Source organism: Falco biarmicus, chromosome 2, assembly GCF_023638135.1.
Source record: "Falco biarmicus isolate bFalBia1 chromosome 2, bFalBia1.pri, whole genome shotgun sequence".
NCBI lineage: Eukaryota > Metazoa > Chordata > Aves > Falconiformes > Falconidae > Falco > Falco biarmicus.
The window spans coordinates 24,052,155-24,074,524 of record NC_079289.1 but is presented as its reverse complement, the minus strand read 5'-3'; the positions used below and the strand labels follow the sequence as shown (position 1 = coordinate 24,074,524).

The 22,370-nt window shown below is 40.0% G+C and overlaps 1 protein-coding gene across 1 annotated transcript in view; it reads left to right on the top strand.

Annotated features, from left to right (window-relative positions):
* The first annotated feature begins 3,000 nt into the window (after positions 1-3,000).
* The window catches only part of UBL3 (ubiquitin like 3), a 58,456-nt gene continuing 39,086 nt past the window's right edge, over positions 3,001-22,370 (top strand). The window contains exon 1 of the mRNA XM_056328317.1: positions 3,001-3,792. Within this exon, the coding sequence (XP_056184292.1) occupies positions 3,766-3,792 (27 nt within the window). The 5' untranslated portion in view covers positions 3,001-3,765. The remainder of the gene's footprint in view (positions 3,793-22,370) is intronic.

The following is a 22,370-nucleotide window of genomic DNA, read 5'->3' as shown; positions in this document are numbered from 1 at the left end:
AGTCGAAGGGCATTTCCACATAAACTTTGGCAATTCACCCCACCAGCCGTGAACAATTGCAAAGGCCTGCTGTCTGCCCTGCTTCCTCATAGCAGAGGAGGTGGGAAGGGCCATGCACCTCAGCTGCTGCAGTGCAGCCAAGGACATGATTTTGAATTGCCACCAGTTTCAGTTTACACGAGGACACAGCTGTAAGCTGCAGTGCCTGAAAAGCAGTCATGATGCCTATCTTCTTGCCCTTAGTACACGAGTGCTAGCAGGAAGGGTATGGGCATGGCACCTCCTAAATTACCCTGAGATCACCTCGAGGCACCTGTTCAGGGCTGTAGTCTGCATGGAGTAAAGGACTGGTCTGCAGGATGGCCGTGGAGCAGGTCTCAAGAGCCTGTTTGCATTTCAGCTGTTGCATGTAAGGTGGTTTTTTTGTTTGGTTGGGTTTTTTTGTTTCTGCTTTTTTTTTTTTTTTCCAGGGAAATCCCCACATTAATAACATTCTAAGTATAAAGTCTATTCAGCAAGATCTATTTATAATTCTTCAGTCTGTCATTAATTTAACCAGAAAGTTTCCTATGTGCCCAGGAACACATATTATTTGGGAAGGAGAACCATCTTTCAGGGTTCATCTCTTGGACCTTATTTATGAGTATTATTATTTAGATGCTTTATGAAAGTAAAGAAAGAAGAAAATAAAAAAGAACGAGGAACCCTTGCACTTTCTCTGTCCCTCAAGGATATTCAATTGGAGAAAAGGTAAGAAGTGCTTCAGCAATTTGCTATTACTGCCATAAACACAAGCCTTTTTATCCCACTGGTGGCTAGAAGATCTGACTGAGATTGGGGATGATGATATAAGGTACTACAAAAACATTTATTGGAGGAGAGTCACAGTCACAGCATCATTTGGGTTGAAAGGGACCCCTGGAGGTCATCTAGTCCAACCCCCGGCTCAAGTAGAGTCAGCCAGTGCAGGTTGTCCATGACCTTGCCCAGTTGGGTTTTGAGTATCTCCACAGACAGCGGCTCCACAACCTCTCTGGGAAACCTGTGCCAGTATTTGGTCACCCTCACAGTAAAAGAAGTATTTTCTCATGTTCACTGGTTTTTACCTTGTCCCCATTGCTTCATTCTGTCAGTGGGCACCACTGAGAAGAGCCTGGCTCTCTCTTCTTCATTCCCTCCCACCAGGCACTTACACTGATGAAATCCCTCCAAGACTTCTCTTTGTGGGGCCAAACAGTCCCAGCTCTCAGCCTCTCCTCCTGTGAGAGATGCCCCAGCCACTGCCTCCCAAAAACGTACCATCTAAGCAGACTAGGGTGATAAGGCAGGGAGTGCCTGAAGTCACACAGTGTGTGACAGCACAGGATCCTCACAGAGGCCCTGTGCATGTGGGCCGCTTCTGCTGGCTCCCAACTCTTCTCCCAGGCATCAGACAGGGCTGCTTGCTGTCAGGTCTGTTTTCCGAGGTTGGTAGCTTTGTGCTGCTTTGGAGCAGAGTATAAAGAAAAGAATTATAACCTCTGCAAGGGACGGTAGCTTGCCAGGGGTTGCATTTGCTGCCTGAAGTCCTAAAGAGGAAAGGCACCCTCAAACTTTTAGTACTAAAGGGAACAACTCTGTCTTAATTTCCTGTGGTTTTACATGAGATCTGTCCCTGAAGGAACCAGGCTGCATCTGTCACAAGCTCCAACTACTTGGTTTTCTTAATTTTATTTTTTTTTCTTGGACAGTTTTACATTATGGGCATATGAACGTGTTCCTCCATAGTCCTCTCAAAAGCCCTACTCACTTCTTCAATAGAGCTGCACCTTGTGTAGGATTTTTTTGTATCTCCAAGATGGGATGCATATTTTTATCACAGCCCTTATTGAATGCTGGTATCTGGGAGCAGCCTGGAATAAGGGATAAAATAGCGATTACACACACCACTTCAGAGGATGGGGGTCCCTGACAACCACGCAGCCCTTTGGGCAGTGGGATGGCTTCTGAAGGGGGCATCTCACATGCTAAGGGCCTTTTTCCAGACACTTCCAAGTTGGAAGTCATCATTTTCACCCTGAATCTCAGAGGAGCTTTTTTCATTAATGAAACTACACAGTTTTGGGGGGGAACACCACCACCACCCAAGAAGAACTTTGACAGAGCTTTTTTCATTAATGAAACTACACAGTTTGAGGGGGAACAACAACAACAACAACAAAACAACCCAAGAAGAACCTTGAGATTTTAAACTCTAAACCCCAAATGTAACAGTTGAGGAATACAAAGAACAGACGTACAGGCCCAGACTTGCAGATCTGGGGGTGCAAGAAGGAAAAAAAAAAAAAAGAAAACAGTAAAATAAAAAAATTCTTTTTTTCTTTTTTGGAGGCCGTCCGAGAGTCCGGCACAGGCCCACACGCTGGGAACGGGATCCATGGAGGAAGGGCTGCCAGGGGAGCCCCAAACGCCCTGAGGAAGCCGCAGCCGCCCTTGGGAGAACGACGATTTATGTCTGCGGTAACTCGCCCGGGTGGCGGCGGCAGCAGGGGGGACTCCGCGCGCGCCTCTGCCGCCAGCGCGGGGAAGCGGCGCCCGGGCCCCGCCGGTGCCGCCAGGCGAGCGGGGAGCGCCCCGAGGGCGAGGGGGGCCCCGCACGGCGCCAGCCGCTTCCCCGCGCTGGCAACGGTTGCTGCGGGGCGGGGCCGCGGCGGGGAGGCGGGGCCAGGCCCCGCGCCTCTCGGCAGCCTACAAGCCCCATGGTGCCGCGCGGCGCGGCGGCGCGTGACGCGGCGGGGGGGTGTGGGGGGGGTCCGTCGCTCCCCCGCCGTGTCCCCTCTCTCGGCTCGGCAGACGCCATGTTGGTTTGAGCCGAAGATGACAGGGGGCGGCTGCGGGCGAGGATCGCGCTGAGGACCGGCAGCTCCGGCTCGCAGCGGGGCGAGGCGGCGCGGGCGGCGGGGGAGGGGGAGCGCCCGGAACCGCCGGAGGACGACTCGGGGGAGGGAGGGCGGGCTGAGGCGGCGGCGGCGGCGATGCGAGCGGAGACCTGAGACTGCGGGAGGCGGCCGCCGTTGAACGCCCCCCGGTCCCTGCCGAGTGCTGTCGCCGCCGAAGCGCCGCGGGGGAGGGCTTTCCCCTCCGGCCGCCCCTCAGGCAGCCCTCCCCGGCCCGTCTCCCCGGCAGACGCTGTTGAATGTCGCACACCGCCTAGGGGGGGCCCGAAGCCCGACGTCCTCCCCAGCGGCCCCGAGCCCACCCCGGCCCTCCCGATTCCCTGCCCCGCAGCCGAGGGCAGGAGCGAGGTCTTGCCTGCCTGCCTGCCTGCGCGCCCGGGTCGCCTGCGCTGACTGAGGAGGTGACTTGGACGCACCATTATCCCGTGAATCATCCCGTCGTCATTTGTCAAGGCTGGGAGAGAAGGAAGAGGGAGAGAGGGGGGAAAAAGCCCGCACGCAGCTCATGTGGCGGTGTAGTCCTGCCTGGTCTACCTGGCACCGCTGGTGCTGCTGCCGCCGCCGCCGCTGACAGGGATCTGCTGCCATCTCTGGTCTCCCGCCGGCTCCTCCGGTGCAGCCCCGGCACCGCTTGCCCCTGGATATTCCTTCACCTCAACCGGCCGCCTTCCCCGCTGCACATCGGGCACCGCTTTTTCGTAGGGAACGTGGAAGTTGCTGCCTCCGACATTGACACTGGTTTTGCTTCTTGAAGATCTGCGACGGGCTCTTGGTGCTTTTTTTTTTTTTTTTGTTAAGTTGATTTTAAGCCATTTAGGGTAACATCAAGATGTCCAGCAGCGTTCCAGCTGATATGGTAAGTCTTATACGCCTTATTTAATAGTATTATTATGGTATAACGTATATTCCAACCTGTTTTGGCAGAGAAGATGGAAAGAAGAGGGGCGTGGGTGAAAAAAAAAAAAAAGGGTCTCGGGTACATGTATTTAAGGAACAAAAAGTTCCCAATTAATAACACCACACGCACACCACCCAGCCCCCCCCCCCCCCCCCCCCCGCCCCAGATGCTCGTTTTGTTTTAGCTTTTTGGTAGCGGAGAGGGAAATCTGCAGCGTTGCCTTCTGTGTAGCAAGGCAAGGGGGGATAGCTGCTTCCTCTTACCTATGGCAGTAATACCTGACTGCTCTTGCTTATTTGGCGTAGCGCTGCTGCTCAGCTCTTGTGGAGCATTTTGGGGGGGAAGATAAAGTAGAGCATTCAGAATGGTTTACTCGAGCCATTTTTTCCTTTTTTTTTCCTTTTTTTTTTTTTCTTCTTTCTAAACCAGCTGAAATTTAGTCTCAGCCTCCTTCCTTTTCTTTCAAACTTCGGTTGTTTCTTACTGACACTTTGTCTTCCGATGTTGATGGGAACTTAATCTCTTCACTTGCTGCCGGGTCAAGAGCGAAAGAGAAATTCTCATGCACTTATTTACATGGCGAGGTCTTTTGTGCACTAGCTGCAATCTGGACATTTTTCAAGGGCACTCCTAGTACTTCTTATGGCGGACTTCAGCGTGTATTGGATACTCGGCTCGGTACATTTAAAATAGGAAGGTATAGCAGGGTATGCGGAGGGGGGATGAAGCTGGTCTGCTAGGTAATCTTTCGTTCAGCATGACTTTCCTCGTTTGTATATATTTCCATAAATCACTTAATTGGAAAAAAAAAGTTGTGGCTGCAGTTCGATATGTTGGTTCTTTATTTTTAGAGAAGAATATTTTCATGTATCTCCCATGACTGTTCACATTTAAAGGTACTTTTTTTTCCTAAAAGCAGCAGACTTGTCCATGCTTTTTTTCCTTTCAGGATGAAATTCTGTTTTGTGAGTAAAACCTGTCCTGGTAGTGATAACCGTAAAACAGAGTAGTCCTTGTTTCAGCCATCGCTATACAATTAATGGTGCATATGTATGACAAATGGGCTATTGAAATAATGGTATCCTTTAGTCGCTTATGTTCAGTGTTTCCTTCGCAGCTTTTGTACTGCAGTCATAAAGAGTGAATTCTGCCAAGAAGCAGTAAGATACAGAGGATGATCAAACATGGTGTTAAGCTCACTTTTTTTTTTCTTTCCTCTTTTGCTTCTCCCTCTACCTTTCTCAAATACTATAAATTTTGCCCCCTGAACAAAAAGGTTGATGAGGAGACTGTTGCATCTGACTTTAAATCCTTTCAACTATACATCTTCATGTATTTTTTTTGTTAGGGTCTCTCAGGCTGTTAGAGTACTCTGAATCCCCTTTTCACTTGCACGTGTCTGTCTAGCGTTGTATCATGGAAATGCTTTCCTTAGCTGCAGAGGGTTAGATGCAAATATCTTAGTGGTGCTTTTTAGATTGCCTGGAGGAGTCCCTTGACTGACATGAGGTGTTCCTCTTCCTTGTCACCCTGAGCTGAATGCACTGCCACCTCCACACTACTTCTAGGTCCTGCCTGCCTGGGAATTGTGATGCTGCTGCTAGGCTTATGTTGGACATTTGACATTTTATACAAAATAAACAGATTTTAAGATAGGTAAAATACTATTTTGTTTCTATGAAGACTGTTTCCTTCTGTTGTTATGATGTAATGAAAATACCACTGACAGGGATAGCTAGGCCTAGCAATGCTCTGTTTCTTCAAATCAGGAAGAAGCTTGTTATACATAGTGATGTTTAAATACTGATTCACGGCAAAAACATTTGAATGAAGATGTTACCCATGTTGGTAAATTTCAACTGAATAAATAGACATATTCTGGTCTGTCTTAGGATCATTTTGTTGAGTCTGTGCATTATTAGCTGCAGCTTCTCTCTGAAAGTTTGAACTGTTTTAGAAATCCAAGTTATTAAATACAGCTAATAAATATTACTTTGTAAAAAGAGCACTTGAAAACTGATTCTGGATCTCCTTTTGTTACCATCCTTATTTCAAAGGAGCTTGTTCAGGAAAGAAATGTGATTGTTATTTGATTGCTCTTTAAGGAGGAGTGCTTACCAGGCTGTCACCTTGTTCATATATGTTTTTATTTAGTGTTGGATTTTGCAGTTTGCATTTATCTTATCCACCCACTATGTAATTTGCATTTACAAAAAAAATGATTTCCCATTTCTGTAGGAGTTGGCATCAGTGTGATGGAGTGTCATGTTATGAAGACTCCATCATGCTTAGTAAATCTGAATTATTATAGTATTATAATAATTATGTTTCAAACTGTTTGTCAGATTCATGAAGTAACCCTCTCATAATAATAATAAAACTATTCTAATTGCTGCTTCTTAAAAATGTGTTAATTTGTCTTCCTGTTCCACCTTTGAGAAGAATCTGCTATATATAATTCATAGTAAATTATCAGATCTTCAGTAAGCCTTCTGCTTGTATGTAGGCATAATTTGATCCAGCCTCCTTTTCTCTGACATTTAGCTGACTTCTTTCAAAACTACAACAGATTTTACCACCTAACCATTTCAACATAACACAGTACTTTATCATTCGTATTCTACTAATAAATTGGATAGTGACATACCACATTCCGGATATCGTAAGTTTGTGGTGCATTATTCCTTAGCAATGTGCGCTACTTACAGGTTAAAACTCCACTCCTGGAATGAAACCTGCTGATACTGACCTCTGGGTAGTTTCATTAACTTAATTAGGACTACACATATATGGGGTAGTGCTTGAAGACTATACTGCGTATCTAGAGCCTAATTTTGTTCAATTTTTCACATAAGTACTGATGATTGTAGTGGCAACAGAGCATCTCTGAATATGTTCAATAATTTCATCATGCACTTCGTCAATTTTGCCATTTGGTAGTAGCTAGGGTTTGACTGTGAATAACAGGAGGGCTGTTTGCAAGTTTTATTTCTTTTGTAGTAATAAAGAGATGTGAGGTGGTTTATGGACTTGTGAAGTTAATCACACAGTTTTTTTGGAGTGGACGAAATGAAAATGATTTGGTATTTATTTAAACACTGTAGCTGACTATTTAAAAAACAAGCTATGAAAAACCAGCGCTCAGTCCCCAAGTTATTGCTCAATTGAATAATCTCCTTTATTTCAGTGGAGTTATCACAAGAATCTGGGAAGCTGCATCTCTGTTCTGTGTGCCTATGATACTTCTCACAGATCTAATTCTCCAGGGATGTTAGAAGTTCACAGTAAGGGGCCTGTATGACTGAAAGTATTATGGTGTCCGGTGTTTCCTGTATTGGTGTGTTTTTATGTAGGTACAAAAAGGCTCTGCCAGCATTTTCTTCCTGGGCAGCTCTTTGCATACCCCCTAGGATAGCAGATTCTTTTTCTCTCGAGTAATAACCAAGAGTGATGATTTTGACTCATGGTGAGGGTGATTTTTTGTTGGGGTTTTTTGGTTTGGGTTTGGTTTGGGACTTTTTTTTTTGGCATTTGATAAACAGCAGAACACTCAAATCTATCAAAACAAGTAAAGATTTTCAATTTCATTATGTCCAGCTATTGAATCCATATGCTATATTTAAGAGATGTAGGTGGTATGGGAGAGATAATTTTTAATAAAACTGAATGTTTGGTGTGACACCTTTGCAGACACGTGAGAGGATGGAGCCTATGGTCTAAAACACTTATATATGGCAGCTGGTGGAAAAATAACAAATAGAAACCCTGCACAGTTCATGCCTTGTTAGTGTCTTTAGTGGAAAAGTATACATGCGTGTTCTTTTCTGTAGGAAATTTAGTATAGAATGGTGATGAATAGCTTAAGGAATTCCTTTTTAATAACTGTTAATTGAGGCTAACCGGGAAAAGGATGGATGTGCAGCTAATGATATGTCAGTAGGGGAATCTTGGCATCCAGGAATAAGGTTCAGACAGGAGGGGCTTAAAAGAGTAGCTGGTTGTATGGCAGCTGAGTTTTGTTGTCCATCCTTTAGTCTAAACAATTCTTTCATTTAAGAATAATAAGTGCACTATCGTAATATTCTTGGAACACAGATTCTTGTTGGCTCATAGCATTACAATGTATCAGGACAAAACCGAAGAAGTCATGTATCTCTGTTCTTCTTTTTTAACTGCTTTTCCTTTTACCTTCAGTAGATCCTTTTTCCTGGTTCTGAAAGTTACTGTATTCTTAGCAGCTTTTGTGCATAATAGTCATAAGTTAGTCTCTCAAGGTTGGGTTTTTTTTTATAATAAAGGTCTAATTATTCCTCTGTATTTTTGTACCCCTGTGTTGAAAGTTCTAACTCATTATAGCCTAAGATAAAATTAGCTTATCGGGTTTTTCTGTATGGATATTTTTTCCTTCCCTTTATTTATTTATTTTGTCACTGTTGTTTGCTGATTGTAACAGATAGAAGTATCCTATACTTCGTCATTCTCAATGTTTTGTTTTGGTTTTTTTTGCCTTCTTTTGGAGAAGGAATTGATGGGATTTGTGTTAGAAAGAAGAGCCTGGAGGAGTTCCTTCCTGACTCCTTATGTATTGATCCAGCCTTTGTAGCATATTGCAGTGTTTCTTGTAACTAGGTGAAGAACCTCCTTCTCTGTTATCTGCAGCGGTGGCCAGGGATAAACCTGTCAAAGCTGATGTTGAATGTATACATTTGGGTATATTTCAGAATGACTTGTATTTACCATTTTCCCCACCACCTTTTTCCTTCCACAGATTAAAAAATGCCTTACCTATTTATTTAACAACCAACAAGAAATATCTTAATAATGACTGGCATTTTTATGTATGAACGTGTAGTGGAAATTCCACAGCATCCTAACACATTAAACATACTCTGAAACAGTGTTTGCATGTCCTTCATCTCATTTGCTTCGGGGATGAACAGCTGTAACCTGTGGATGAGATAACGATTCATATTTATGCTGGGCCTTGGTGCAGCATTATACTTCAGATGGAAGTGTAGGCTGGCAGTGTAAACTGTTTCTTCCTTCCTGCCACCCACCCTTGTTATTGTTACCTGATTTGGTTTCTCTCTCCTTTTTGTTGTCTTAACTCCATGAAATGGGGGGGGGGGGAAATGTGTACTGGAGGATATTTAACCCCTCCCTTGTTGGGAATGCTGGGAAGCCGGCAGTAGCTGCTGGCAGTTTCCAGCAGGGTTGAGAGACTAGAAACAAACGCTGAGTATCTGAGTGCAGCAAAATGATCACCTCCACAGCAGGAACACTGAACTCTGCATGTTAAAAAACATGCCAGAGATCACCTGTAGCAAGTGGATAGCTCAGTCAGGACCTGGATGGGGACAAGTTGCACCTCTCAGATCTGGGATTAGGGACAACTTCAGGTACCCGTAATCTGTATTTCACCTTAGAGTTTGTGACTGCTGTTTGTGTATATCTAAACTTAAAGTTTAGATCATTCAAGGCCCATAACACTCTTCCTTGGCTTGGCTTGGCATAAGGCTGTAGTAGGAAATTAGCCTCTCTGAATATGGTCCTTGCAGCAGACTTGGTAAGCAATACTTTTATGGTATTGTAAATAAAATGACTAAGGGCATGCTGCCTTTTTTTTTGTTTGTTTGTTTTTAAACTGAGACTTCTTCCAAAGTAAACTTCTGTGACCGTTGAAAGCCATGGTCATGGTATATGCAGGAAGTGGGATTTCTTTGTTTTATTTTTCTGGTCAGTCAGCTTTGGTTCTCAGTAAAAGTCAGAATGTAAACTTTTGGTGATGTCTGTATATCTGCTTATGCAATACTGAGCAGGATGGAGAGCTCAGTTGTGACTCAGCCTGTGAGTGCTGCTCTAGCTTGCAGGAATCCAGAAATATCTGGAATGTGACTAATCATTCTTGTGGTTTTATGTAAAAGAGATAATACAGCTTATTTTCAGTCTTTTCTTTGTACAGTATTGGATCCACTAATTTGGTTATTTCCCATTCTAACTATGGTGAAAGGCAGAGCTGCTGATCAATACTCGTGTTCCATGTTATCTCATTTTGCAGCAATTAATTGAGCCTACTGAAGCAGCAAGCTTTCCCTGCCATGATTTTGCATGCGTAAACTTTAGCTCACCATAATTGTTAAAGGGATATGACTGAGTACACTGCTTTCGTTTTAGCTACTGAAAATGAACAGAATGCAAGTGAGAAATTTTAATTTCATTGTTCTCATGTCAAATCTGAACTCTTGAGACCCCAGCTCTTCATCAGTTTTAACATAATTCAGAGGTCTATCTTTTGAAATTCAGTTATTGTTAAAAATTACCCTGTAAAGTCTGCTAGAAGGACAGCCTTTAATTTCTTGACAGCTTCTGTTATGTTACAGAACATCTTAAAGCAATGACTGGAACATTTTTCACTTGGTATACCTCCAGACAAATATGAATTCACAGATGTACCACTAAGTTTTGCAAGCAATGATAGTGAGGAAATACTGAGGGAGGAAAAGAATGATAAGTCAACACACTGCAAGAATTGTTAAAAAAAAAAAAAAAGTTTCCTGAGACATCAGTTGAGGTTCTGCAGATAGCATTATGCACTTCAATACTATGTTTTCTTTGTATCTGAAAAGAAATTTGAAGGGAGATAAAAGTTGCTAAGCGATCTTTCTTAGAATGTAGAGAAAATTATTTAGAAGTCCTGTTTATTTCTGAGAAAAAATTAAGACATTCTTACTTGTATGTCTGCTGGGCCTCAAAAGTATAGTTCTGCAGGAATACTTAAAATGTTGTTGCAGCTGAGTACTCTTATGTATTTGTGGAAATCTAGTGTATTTTGCGGTTGCTAGCTGGTATTGTGTTTAGCTTGACAGAGGTTGAATTTGTTGCTGCTTGTAAACCATCCACAGTGAAGGCCCTCTCTCAATTTGTAGTAAGACTCTGCAAGTATGTTTAAATCTGATTTTTTTTTTAAAAAAAGTAGTGTCTATTTTCCGCAAATAGAAACTTTGTGTAGAACAATTTGGCAGATTATGTGACTGTGACACTGCCATCAGTGTCTTGTACTTTTTTCTGCTTTCTGTAAAGAAATTTGAAAATAGCTTGCCAGTGACAGGATTACATTTGTGGGTTGGGTTGGGTTTGGTTTTTTACCTAAAATTATTCAGGAGACTCAGTTTAAAGTGGAAAGTTTGTGGCAGAGTTTAGTTGAGACTTTATTCAACGATACTGTTATTACGGAGACAGGAACAAGCAAGAAAGTCTCTGAGTTTTATGTATCCCATATAAATTAACCAAATAACACCAGAGATTCTGCCTAGGAGTTTAGTAGGTTTAGTCTACTGCCAAAAAATGGATCTATGCTGTAGTGGGACCATAGGTAACAAAATGGTACTTCATGTTCAATAACATGGGGATGCAATCTGCAAATGTTTGTGTTGGTGTCTACCTGCCGTGATGGTTTTGGTTGCTCTTGAGAGGTGGCGCAGATTACTGTTCAGGCTAATCCGTTTATGTCAATGGCTTGGACCACTGCTGAGGAACAAAGGTGGTCTTATCCTGGAGTGCCCTTTAGCTGCAGCTGAGGATCTGGATTTTAATCTGTGAATTTATTGGCAGTTTGGATGGGAATGAAAGTTTAGTGCCTTTATTTTTTTATTTTATTTTTTTTTGAGTGGTCCTGAGGTCTTCTGGAAGCTGTCTGTGATCTTCATGACGACTATTCACTGTTTCATGTTGCATAAGAAATCCTCTCAAGAACTTGATAACAGTGTAGTGCCAATTTCAAAATAAACACAAGGAAACTAAATGTGTTTTTCTTTCAGAGCATGAAAAGAGCAGTGCGTTTCATCTCAAAAAGAATAGTACTTCAAAGTCATATACTGCAGCCCTGGTTGATATCTCCTCAGTGGAGTTATGATATGGTAACGCTTTGTGGTCTGGCAGAGATCCACATCACTGTAATCTGTTTCTGATACTTAACATATATTCTAGATGGTACTACTTAATCTGTCTCCGGAATCTGAGATATGTTTTTAATATAGAGAAATAATGGAATAGAGATAAAAGTGAAGTGCAGCGTTAGTCAAAGTCTTTCATAGCTGAGGGTGTAGATTTAGGATTCTCTTCTTCAAGGTAGATCAGTGCCAGTATACCTGTGAATATATGTGACATATGCTAGTAAGTCTCAGGAAAGTTATTGTAAATTCTATTACTTTAAAATAGTTCTTCTAAAATAGCAGTCCTTTTCAGTATTTTTAAGATTTAAAAACTGTTTAACATTTTTCAGACATGCTTATCTTTTATATACTATAAGGAACTAATTAGAAGCCTCTGTATGCTTTTAAAGTCTGAAATAGCTGCAGTGGTTTTTTTTTCTTTAAATTACAGAATTCATATTTGTATGGGCAGTAACATGAACATCAACATAAACTTAATTCTTGGAATAGTGTTCTGTGGTTGTATTTGATACATAACACATTACTGAGGGCATATTAAATCTGAATATTTATGTCATTTTGCCTGTGAATGAATATACTTTTAGTCCATGCAGATGAGTTGCACATCATAACAGCTGTGCAGAATGGTAGGGAAAGCTAGCTCTCACTTCTGGATCCAGGTTATTGATCTGTGATAGAAACAAACCTTATTGGATGTGCATGTTTTAGTGATACGTACTTTGTGTACTTGTATAGCTATTTTTGGCAATAAACACCAAACTTTCAGAAAGCTTTAGTAAAGGATTTTAAGTGAGGGGAATAAATCCCTATTCACTAAGTCCATTAGGTAATAATGAAATTAACATGAAATTACACATAAAATTAATAACTTCCAATACCCATATTATAGCACATAAGTGACAATGAGGATGTATTACTGTACGTTTATAAAGAATAATTAGAAAGCTGATCTCGCAGTAAGTTGGGTGCTCTCTCTTGTGTGCTGTGAGGACTTTAAGAAGTTTTATTTGCATTAATGTTCTGGATTTTAACTGTTGGGCTGCAATGTCTTATATTAAGCAGGACTAATTCTGGTGTGGCATCATGTGCATGCTGTAGCTGTGCCCCTCTCTCTGCCTGTGCCCCAATAGTTGCTGACTGTGGGTAGTGCTGTATGTAAATCCCTGCCTGAGTTTGGCTTTGCAGTGGTTAGTGTGGTTGGGACACCAGAGTGGGTAGGTTTAGCTGTTCTTCTGAACATCTAAGGAGATGCATTGCTTTCCCTGTTACCCAAAAGCTGTGGTAATAGTTCTTGGAGTCATTCCAGTTTGACTATCTCCAGTCAGGAACCCCATGTTTGTAAGGTGGAGTTTGTTCAGCATGTTGCCTTTGGCCATAAAAATGTGTAGGGATTGTTTGACTTGAATATTCAAAAATTTTCTACCAGAATGTAGTGTAATGTTTGTTTTTCATGCTGTGGATTTCCAAGAAAAGCTATTTTAAAGGCCACCTTTGTAATGTAAAGATGTGGTAAGTATTTTATGTGAGGTAAGCTCCATGCTAGTTCAGTTCAAGCTCACGTACAAAGGAGAGGAAGCTTTTATCTTGGAAAGGAGTTTTAAAAGATGCCAGTGAGTATTTCTAGTTGTCTAGACACAAGACCAGGGTTTCAAGGTACAATATGTCGGATCAGGCACCAAAAGAACAGCTTGTTACTGAGAAATTTAACTTTGTTGTGAGGATCTTGTTTTCATAGCTAATGGCAAGATGACTAGGAGCTCTTATTAAAGAGAAAATGCAGCTGTGTTTGATTTCTGTCTGCTTATTGCCTCTGACCAGTAGAGTTTCATATGAATCAGGATTTTGTGTAAATCTGGAAATGTGTAAGTTTTTATCCAAATTATGTGTGTTTACGATAATTTTGAGGTTTAGAATATCCACTATAGTGGGTGGAATGCTAGGTAAACTGTAAGTGGGGTTGTGATGAGGGCTCCAGTGAAGGTGGCAGTGGGCTGAGTTGTTTTAGCTTGGAGAGGGTCACCTCTGAATTGTTTCTTCTCACCAAGAAGGGAGTCCTGTAGAGGGTCGTTCAGAGTAAGAGTGTAGGTGCTTGGAATAGGGTAGTAGCGGAGTCTGGTGATGGGCTCTAATGTTTCTTCACTAGCAAGGATCTCAAAACCTCAGATTTTTTAAATTCATTGTACAAAGGGGGGTTGAAGCATGTGCTTTTGCAGTGAGCTGTCATCACCTCAGCCAGGGTGATGGAACTTCTTAACTTTTTCCTGCATGCCACTTTTTTTATGGGAATGAAAATGAGCTCTGTGTGCCAATTTCTTTTGCTTTGGGGATAGCCAGGGGAATCCCCATGGAGGGCTACAGTGCAGATGCAGAATACTTCTTGTTCACTCACTCTCATGCAGGCACTTGAGGATGTGTAAGTGCTCCTTGTGCTTATTGCAGGAGGTAAGACAGGCTTGAAAAGATGTGGAATCTATAAAGTTTTGGTGGGGCTGGACTCCAGAGTTACAGCTGTATCTTTCTCTGAGTTGACTATGACAAGTGTAAAGTCTCTCTATAAAGAGCCTGGCACTTTTAAGCTGAGGTTGTCTTTTTCAATACAGATTTGTGGCTTTTGAGCAAATACAGTTTATCTTGTATTTTTTGCCACTGTGAGTATGATGTATGTACCATGGCACTATTTATGTCATACATGGAGAACTCATGTTAAGAGGGAACTCTTCCACTTGTAAAATGAAGTATAAAACCAGTCGTACATACCTGACTGTTGAACACTATTTATCCATCCTGTGGTATAAATGCATAATTGTCTCTTCTACCAGAATGATGTGCTTTTCTCCCCTCTCCTTATTATTCAGCACTTCCTCATTGTTCAGAGACCTTACCTTTCCTGCATTGCTCAAAATTTTCTTGGAAGATAAATGTTAGTTAATCTTGAGCTTTCCTGTCTTACCAGTCTCCTTAACAAGTGCTTAGTAAAAATCCATTTATTTTTTGGAAGACCTGTGAAAGAAGAGGTTAGTATTTGTAAAAAATTGTGGATACTGTGGAATGGAATTTCACTTAAATATACTTTTGTACTTGATAACTATGCAGCAGAGTTGCAGGGAATGGAATATTACAGTTTGAACTGCAGTCAGACAAACAAAATTCAAAGATCATAAAGATTATTTTTTTTTGGTGGTGCTTTTGTGTTAGTGGTTTTTGTTATTTTTTTATTATTAAATTTTTTCTGATGGGCTCTGCTTTGGTGCATCTTCAGTGCCTGTCAGTCTTGGTTGTTCACAGTTCATATTGCATGACTGTACTGCCATTTCAGTTAAGCTAGTATGCTCTTTGCAGATGTGAAGGCTTTTTGTGGACAGTGATTTAATTAAAATGATGCAAAAGTCGGTAAAATATGTATGCATTGATACATGTGCCCAAGAACATTTGGAGAAAGGTTGTAACCATATTTGTTAATGAGTTTTAAAAAAGTTTTGAGGGTAACGCTTTAGGGAAGGCTGGCTTTCATACCAGCTTTGTTGTAGGGCTGTGTTAGTATTTCTTTCAACTGTTGGTATTGATTGAGAATCACATCATTTTGCTGAAGTATTTTTGTTGACCTTTCAGAGAAACTGGAATTCTGAGCACTTTGTTATCAAATATTGCCTTAATACAGCTGTCAATTTCCATGTTTCTAATTTTCGAATAGCATGCTATCAGTTTAAATCTGAAACATTCTCAGGAGAAGAAAACAAATCCACAGCAGTTTCTGATGTTCAAGGACATGGGGATTTAGTTTTTCTTCTTAAATTATCTCCTTCAAATTCTGTATTTTTTTTTATTTTTGGGAAATGAAATATAGGAAAGGCAGCTTGCCCTATCCATAGAGCACAAAAGTGTTATCAGTCAGTGCCTTTATCTGCAAATGTGCTGCTTGGTAAATTTCAAACTTGGCTTAAAAAAAAAAAAAAAAAAAAAAAGCACCAAGGTGAATAATTCAGCGTGCTGACTAATGCCAGATAAGATGGAGTGAAGGTAAATAGTTTCCTGGCTTTTATAGTTTATTCTCCTGCTGTTCTGACTTTGGTGCTTAAATAAGTGTCCTAGGTTATGAATTTTATTTATAATGAACATGTTGTTAGGAGGTGATTTTATTCCCCTTTGTTGTTCTCCTTTGCAAAAAAAAATAACCCAAGTTTTTGTTTTAGCTTGTAGTTCCTGGCATATAGAAATAAATACCAGAGGGAAAGAAAATTGGTGTAGTTACTGCCTCTACTAGTACAAATTTTCTTTTTCTTTTATTATACATTGTTTTGCAGGAGATGGAAGATAGTGAATTATACTTGAATAAACACAGCATTTTTCTGCAGTCTTTTGTGTAACATAATAGTTTTTCTTGTAAAATCAGATTGCAACATGTTCCAAAAAAATGGGATACAATTTTTAGGAAGTACCATAGCTCTTTGTTGTGGGAGTTTAACGTTTCCTAAACAAAAATCACTTATTTAGAATCTTAAAATACAGTAGTCTTGTATTTTTGTTCTGTCATTAACTTTGGGGTAAAGCCAACAGTTGTTTTGTGGTGCTTTATTGGAAGCTGCATGGGCTAACTCTGGAGTGTCTGCAGAGCTGTTGGGATAGGGAAGAGAAATCTTTTGAATCGTTTCAAATTAGTTCTTGCAGAGTTGTTGGAAAAGATGGCATTCACTTTCTGTTGTAGGCATTTTTGACTCCTGTAGCAGTTTGTAGGATGGGTGGTGGTAGCAGCTGAAAAAGGAGTACAGGGAGAAGCCAAATCGTGATTACACAACCATCTAGTGACAAAGGTGCAGCCACTGAACATAGCAGTGTCAAAGCCTTCAGGCTTATTTATGGACGGTAATTTGCTGTACAATCACAATGGGCAGCAAGAAACAGTCAAGGAGTCGTCATAATTTTCTCTTACCATGCGTAGGTTTTGTACTTTTAGTGATTAAATTCCATTTAATGAAGTTTTTAATGTGTCAGATGATAACAGGTTTCCGATGAAGGACACCACCACCCTTCCTCTGCCTGCCAGACACAAACATATCCAAATCCATCCTTAATATTTGTATTGCTGAATGTAGAAAAGCAGCATGTATTACTTGGCTGCGTAGAAAAATTATTGAGACGTGTCCTTGTAAACATCGCACCTTCTGGCAAAAGTAAATGTTACGTCACCAGATATAGGCTCTAAAGCATTAAGGCTTCAAAGATTTGATTCAATTGCCTAAACATGGCATTTGGTGCCAGTTCGCACATGCCAGTGTGTCTAGGATGGCCAGAGAGAGGAGGCATCAATGACATATGGGTTATGGGAGACCCTTGCCCTTTGGGAAGAGCAGCTGCACTGTGTTGGGGGGAGTACTTCATAATGCCTGAAAATAGCACTAGATTTATATATTTAGGTAATTCTTTTGAGCTGTTGGGGCTTTGTAAAACCTCATTTGCAACACTTTTACTGGGTTTTGGTAGGTTGTCTTTTCCTAGCTTTAATTTGTTAAGTAGTGCTTCTAAATCATTAAATGTTTTAATTTACAGTAAATCACGGTTGTGCCAGCTTTGTTACTTCCTACAGAAAACTTTAACATCTACAGTTGTGCACACTGCAGTAGAAAGAATTTTCCACCATTCAAAATATATTTCTTTTCGCAGAACAGATCTTCCCCTGATTACAACTACATGGAAATTTGGATAGTTGTAGGTATACTACTGCTTGTTGTGGTGAAGTAGGTACAGGGTGATTGCGAATCTTTGCCAAGTGTGATCTGGTCTGAGCTGTTGCACACAACCTGTTAAAAAGAAGAAAATGAAAGTTTATAAACATTATCACACTAAATTTAAAAATACTTTAAGTTACCAAACAAATGAGAAGTTCTATACAACTGGGTAATTTTGAGAATTGTTTGAAGTCCTTGAAAGTGCATTATCTACCCTCTTCATAATTTGTTGTATAAAATAGAACTTGAATGATCTGTTCTAAACGTCACAGCAGAAATGCAGTGTGTTTTTGCCAAAGTGTTTAATTAGACTTGTGAAGCAGGAGAAAGAATGCTATCTATACAAATTTTATGTTGTTTTAATGATACTGGTCTTTGTATAATGGAGTCTTGCAAAGAAAGTCAGATAGGGGTTTTTGGTAGATTAGATTAAAAGAAAGAGGCTTATTACTTGAAGCCTGACAGGTCTGTCTTGACATTTGGCCTGAAGTGTTTGCAAGATATTTCCTATCCTCAGAACAGAAATGAATACAAGTGGGTTGAAAATTTATGCTTACATAATTAAATAATGAAAATTATTTTGCATTATATAAGATATGAAAGCAGGGAAGCTTGTTATCGTTGCGCCAGCAAGGTTTCTGTTGTATACTGGAGTACATTTCATACCTGTAATTTGATAAATACATACATACACATTTATATTTTGGAGGGCAGCTTTCGATGCTTATGTGTTACTAAAAGCTGAGTTTCGGATTGAATGACGTTATTATGCTGTGTTTATATCAGCACTTTTGGCACAACTTAAGTTTTGAAACTTTAGTTTTTTCTGTGGTTTTTTTGTGGTTTTTTGAGGTTAAGGTAGAAATCTAGTAATCATAAATTAAACCTTTTCAGCATAAATTACTGTAGTATTTGTAAAAGCAGAAATAGTACTAAGATCCTTCATGATTGTCTTGAAACTAAACACATTTTGTCTCTGCATACTTAAAGGCTACATCTTATTTTTCTTAAAAGCTTCATGTTTTGAGGAATTTCATGTAGAGGAATCTTGGTAACTATGTAAATTTATATACTTATAAAAAATACAGTCTTTGTTCCTTTGACAAGACTAATCTTTGCATTTTCGCTTCTAGCAGACCTCTTTTGGATGGCTAGATTTCATGACTGAGGGATTAATCAAAACTTTACAAAGCAGAATTGATAAATCTGGAACCCTCGAAATAAAAATCATTTTTTTTTTAAAAATGACTCTTCAGGTCAAGTGTCAAGTATAGAGAAGGAAAGAACTAGCAGTCCGTGAGTATATCGTTCAACTCCATCCATTTTCTGCTGTTGATACATGGGCTGTTACACTCATCCACAAATAGGAGCTGTATTATAAAGTGTATCGTGATTGTTGAATGCAGGCAGTTTATTCAAAAGACTTTTATTGTTCAGACTAAGCTGAAAATGATCTGTAGGGTAAAGCTGTGACCTAGTTCTGGATTTCCATGCTTTGGAGAGCGTTAGCCAAATCTGTGCACATGTAGGTCTTTGTTTAATGTCTTCTCTTTTAAGATTTATGATTAATAAATTATTTTTAGGTTAATAGTTACATATCTAGAAATAGAATGTGCAAAGTATTCTATTCAATGTTAAATTCTAGGGTTTAATTTTTATGGGAAGATAATTTTTCACCTAATGTAATGTGTTAGAGAGAAGGTCAGCCTACCTAGCTCCTGCTGCTCCGAGGTAAGTATCGTGCACGTTTGTAGCATCAGCATGCTACATATGTAGGGAGAATTGACTGCCTGATCTGTAACGATAGGTATTAAACTTAATAATGTTCACATTTGTTTTTCAGGAATGGTCAAGTCTCTGTAAATGAGCAAATTTATTATTAACACATGTACGATTATCATAGATTTTAAAAATTGGAATGAAGAATTGCAGTTAAGCAGTTATGTTCTGTTTTGCTTTGCTTTTAAATTGGTGAAATATGGGGCTGTGCTCCTTTTAGTGGTAGTTTGACCCCACATTGAACTTGCTGGTTAAGAGTTCACAGGACTGACAAATGTTTATTTCTAAGTGTAAGAAAACCCCACAATATAAAACAATGTTTTCTGAGAACATGCCTTCAGTTTTGCTTGTACCATGTGAAAAGGTTGAGGCTTTGATTCGTAAAGTAGTAGAAGGGAACTATACTTGTTATTTAAAGCAAAGAAATCTTCCCCCAAACCTTTTGGTGTAAAACAAAGATAATGGAATTACCCTTTTCCCTGTGAAAACTGGGTGTGATGTCATGACATTACATGTCAAAGGAGTATATATAGGAGGAAGCTTGGCAGATATAAAAACGAGGGGATATTTTTTTATTGTTTTGTTTTGTTTTCCTAACAAGCAATATGATATACAGGCATGCCTCTAGCTTTCTTGCTTGGCATATCTCTTAACTTTTTTTGCTTGAAGCACAAGAAGGTAACCCTAAAACCCCTCATTTTTCTGAACAGGGAATTTTTTTTCTCAGATGGCAGATGTGTGGAATAGGATATAATCTATAGAAACATGGTTTCTATATCTATTTTTTTAGGTAAATAAACATAATCTTTAGAAACATGTTCTAAACATAAGTGTATGTACTACAATAAATGCTTAGTTCTGTTTGAGTTGAGAAATATTTTAAAGCTATTTGAATATTTTATCTCAGTTATGTTAAAAAATTATATTTGGAGACTGAAGCAAAGACCAATTTCATAACCTGTGCCATCTGTTAAATACACCAGAAGCTTATTTTTTTTCTGGATGGGTTTAATCAGCTGTCCATTTTGCACTGTTGCCTGGATGGAGGCGTGTATTTAAGACTAACATAGTAGGCTTTCTGTGAGTTGACAAAAAAGTTTTTTTGTTTGTTTGTTTTTTGTTTTTTGGGTTTTTTTTGAGACTCCGTTAGTTTGTCTGACACTTCCTTACATTCCTTAGCCAGAGACTAAATATATGTGAAACCTTTCCACTGTTGCACTCCTCTAGTCTCTGCTTTTATCTTCTCACGCTTAGGTGTGGAGCTGCTCCACAGGCTTAAGACATGTGCCTTTCCTCCGAACCCTCTGTGAGGGTGTGGGTGTACTTGCTAGGAGCAACCCAAAGTTCATTCTAATCCTATTGACATCTAACCCAAGCAGCATTTAGTTAATCTGTCTGGCACTCTTTGTGTGACCCTGTGAGATGATACAGCTTTTTGTAACTTAATTTTCTTCTAGATGAGTGTTTTGGATGGTAATACAGACCAATAGAGTTTACTAAAATCATCTGCCCTTTTTAAATGTTGTCTTCATGATAAACAAGACCTATTCAATAATGGTGTCAGGGTGACCTGGGAGCTTTTAGTGTTCTGTTGTTATGCTTAATGTTAATTGATATAAGGGCTGATGAGACAAGGAAAAAATTTGGTGTTTCCAAAAATCTGGAAAGAAAATTGTTACAAGTCAGTTAATCATTGTATTCTGCGGTTCAGTTTGCAGCAGAAGAACTTGTATTCAGAAAAAAAAATAGTTGCAGAAAATGGTATAGAATTAGAAACCAGCTCCTGAAATTTAGATCTGGCTTTAACTCTAAATTCCTGAGGAGGTTTTTTTTATTCAATTGTAAAACAATATCCAAGTAAAATCTAGCAGACATCAGTCAGAAGAAGTTACCTGAGGAAATGCACTGTATTTTCTGATTTGGATTTCCATGAAATACATTGTGTGCTGCATCTGATCACTCACACTTAGAATGGCAAAGCTCCTTTCCTTGGCTCACCCCATTCTGTCAGGTTGAGGCTGTTGGGTTTGGAAGAGGTTTGGCTTTACTTCATGTGGAAATCCTTGTTTGTTTATTTTTCATCACAGTGTTAACTAGAGGTGTCTGCACCACTTAAAAGCATGAAACCTCTGAATTCAGTGTTGTCTATGAATACTCCAGTATATTCTTGTCCTGTCCAGCTTGGTTTTCTGATCTTCTCAGAACAGCAGCCCTCTGTTTTGGTGCAGCTTGAAGGAAGTAGCATTTTGCTATGTCTCCGGAGTGTAGATAAGCATATGAAATGGGAACAAGAATTTGTCGCTATTGTATGGAGGACATCTGTGCTACTAATCAAGCTGTGGTATCAAAATATTTGAAATGCTGCTTTTCTTACATGCATGTGTCAGTTTGATAAACTGAACTTCTTGAGAATTAATTACATCCAGTCTCTGCTGTTTGTACATGGTTTGCTTTGGCTTAACTTTATTGGCCCAGCTCATCAGAGGCTTTTTCTAGGAAGATCAAGGACCTCAAATCTATGCTTTTAAAATCTCTTTTTCCCCAGACCTTGTCTTCAAAGTCTCACTTGAAGCTTTATAGCTAAAATCAGGATATGTAAGGTGATTGGAAGACAGTCCATTTATCTGTGTTCCCGGCAGGTGGACAGCCAAACCAAGCACATAATGCCTTCATTAAAATGTTTTGATGAACTAGCGGAAAAAATTGTGCTATAATCTCTGTTTTGGCTATTCAGTTTCGTGCTCTACTTTCCCATGTAGTCATTACATCTATATATGACTAGCTGTGTAACAATTGCCCTCCGCTGGCATGTTTCCACCGTATCCTTATAGTAGGATTTAGTTAGTGGTCATGCAGCTGGAAGAGGAGTTGACCACTGAGTGGTTTGATGGAGTAATCTACTAGAAATGCCCCCGAAGCTTTTCCATACATCCAGCTTAAAACCACTCATCTGCTGATACTAGGTTCACTAGATCTGATGCCAGCAAAGGGGAGAAGGTGGGAGCATGCCTTTCATTAATGGCCTGCATTCATGTAAGTTCAAATGTGACAGAAAAGGCACTCTCTCTATGAAAATGCAAGC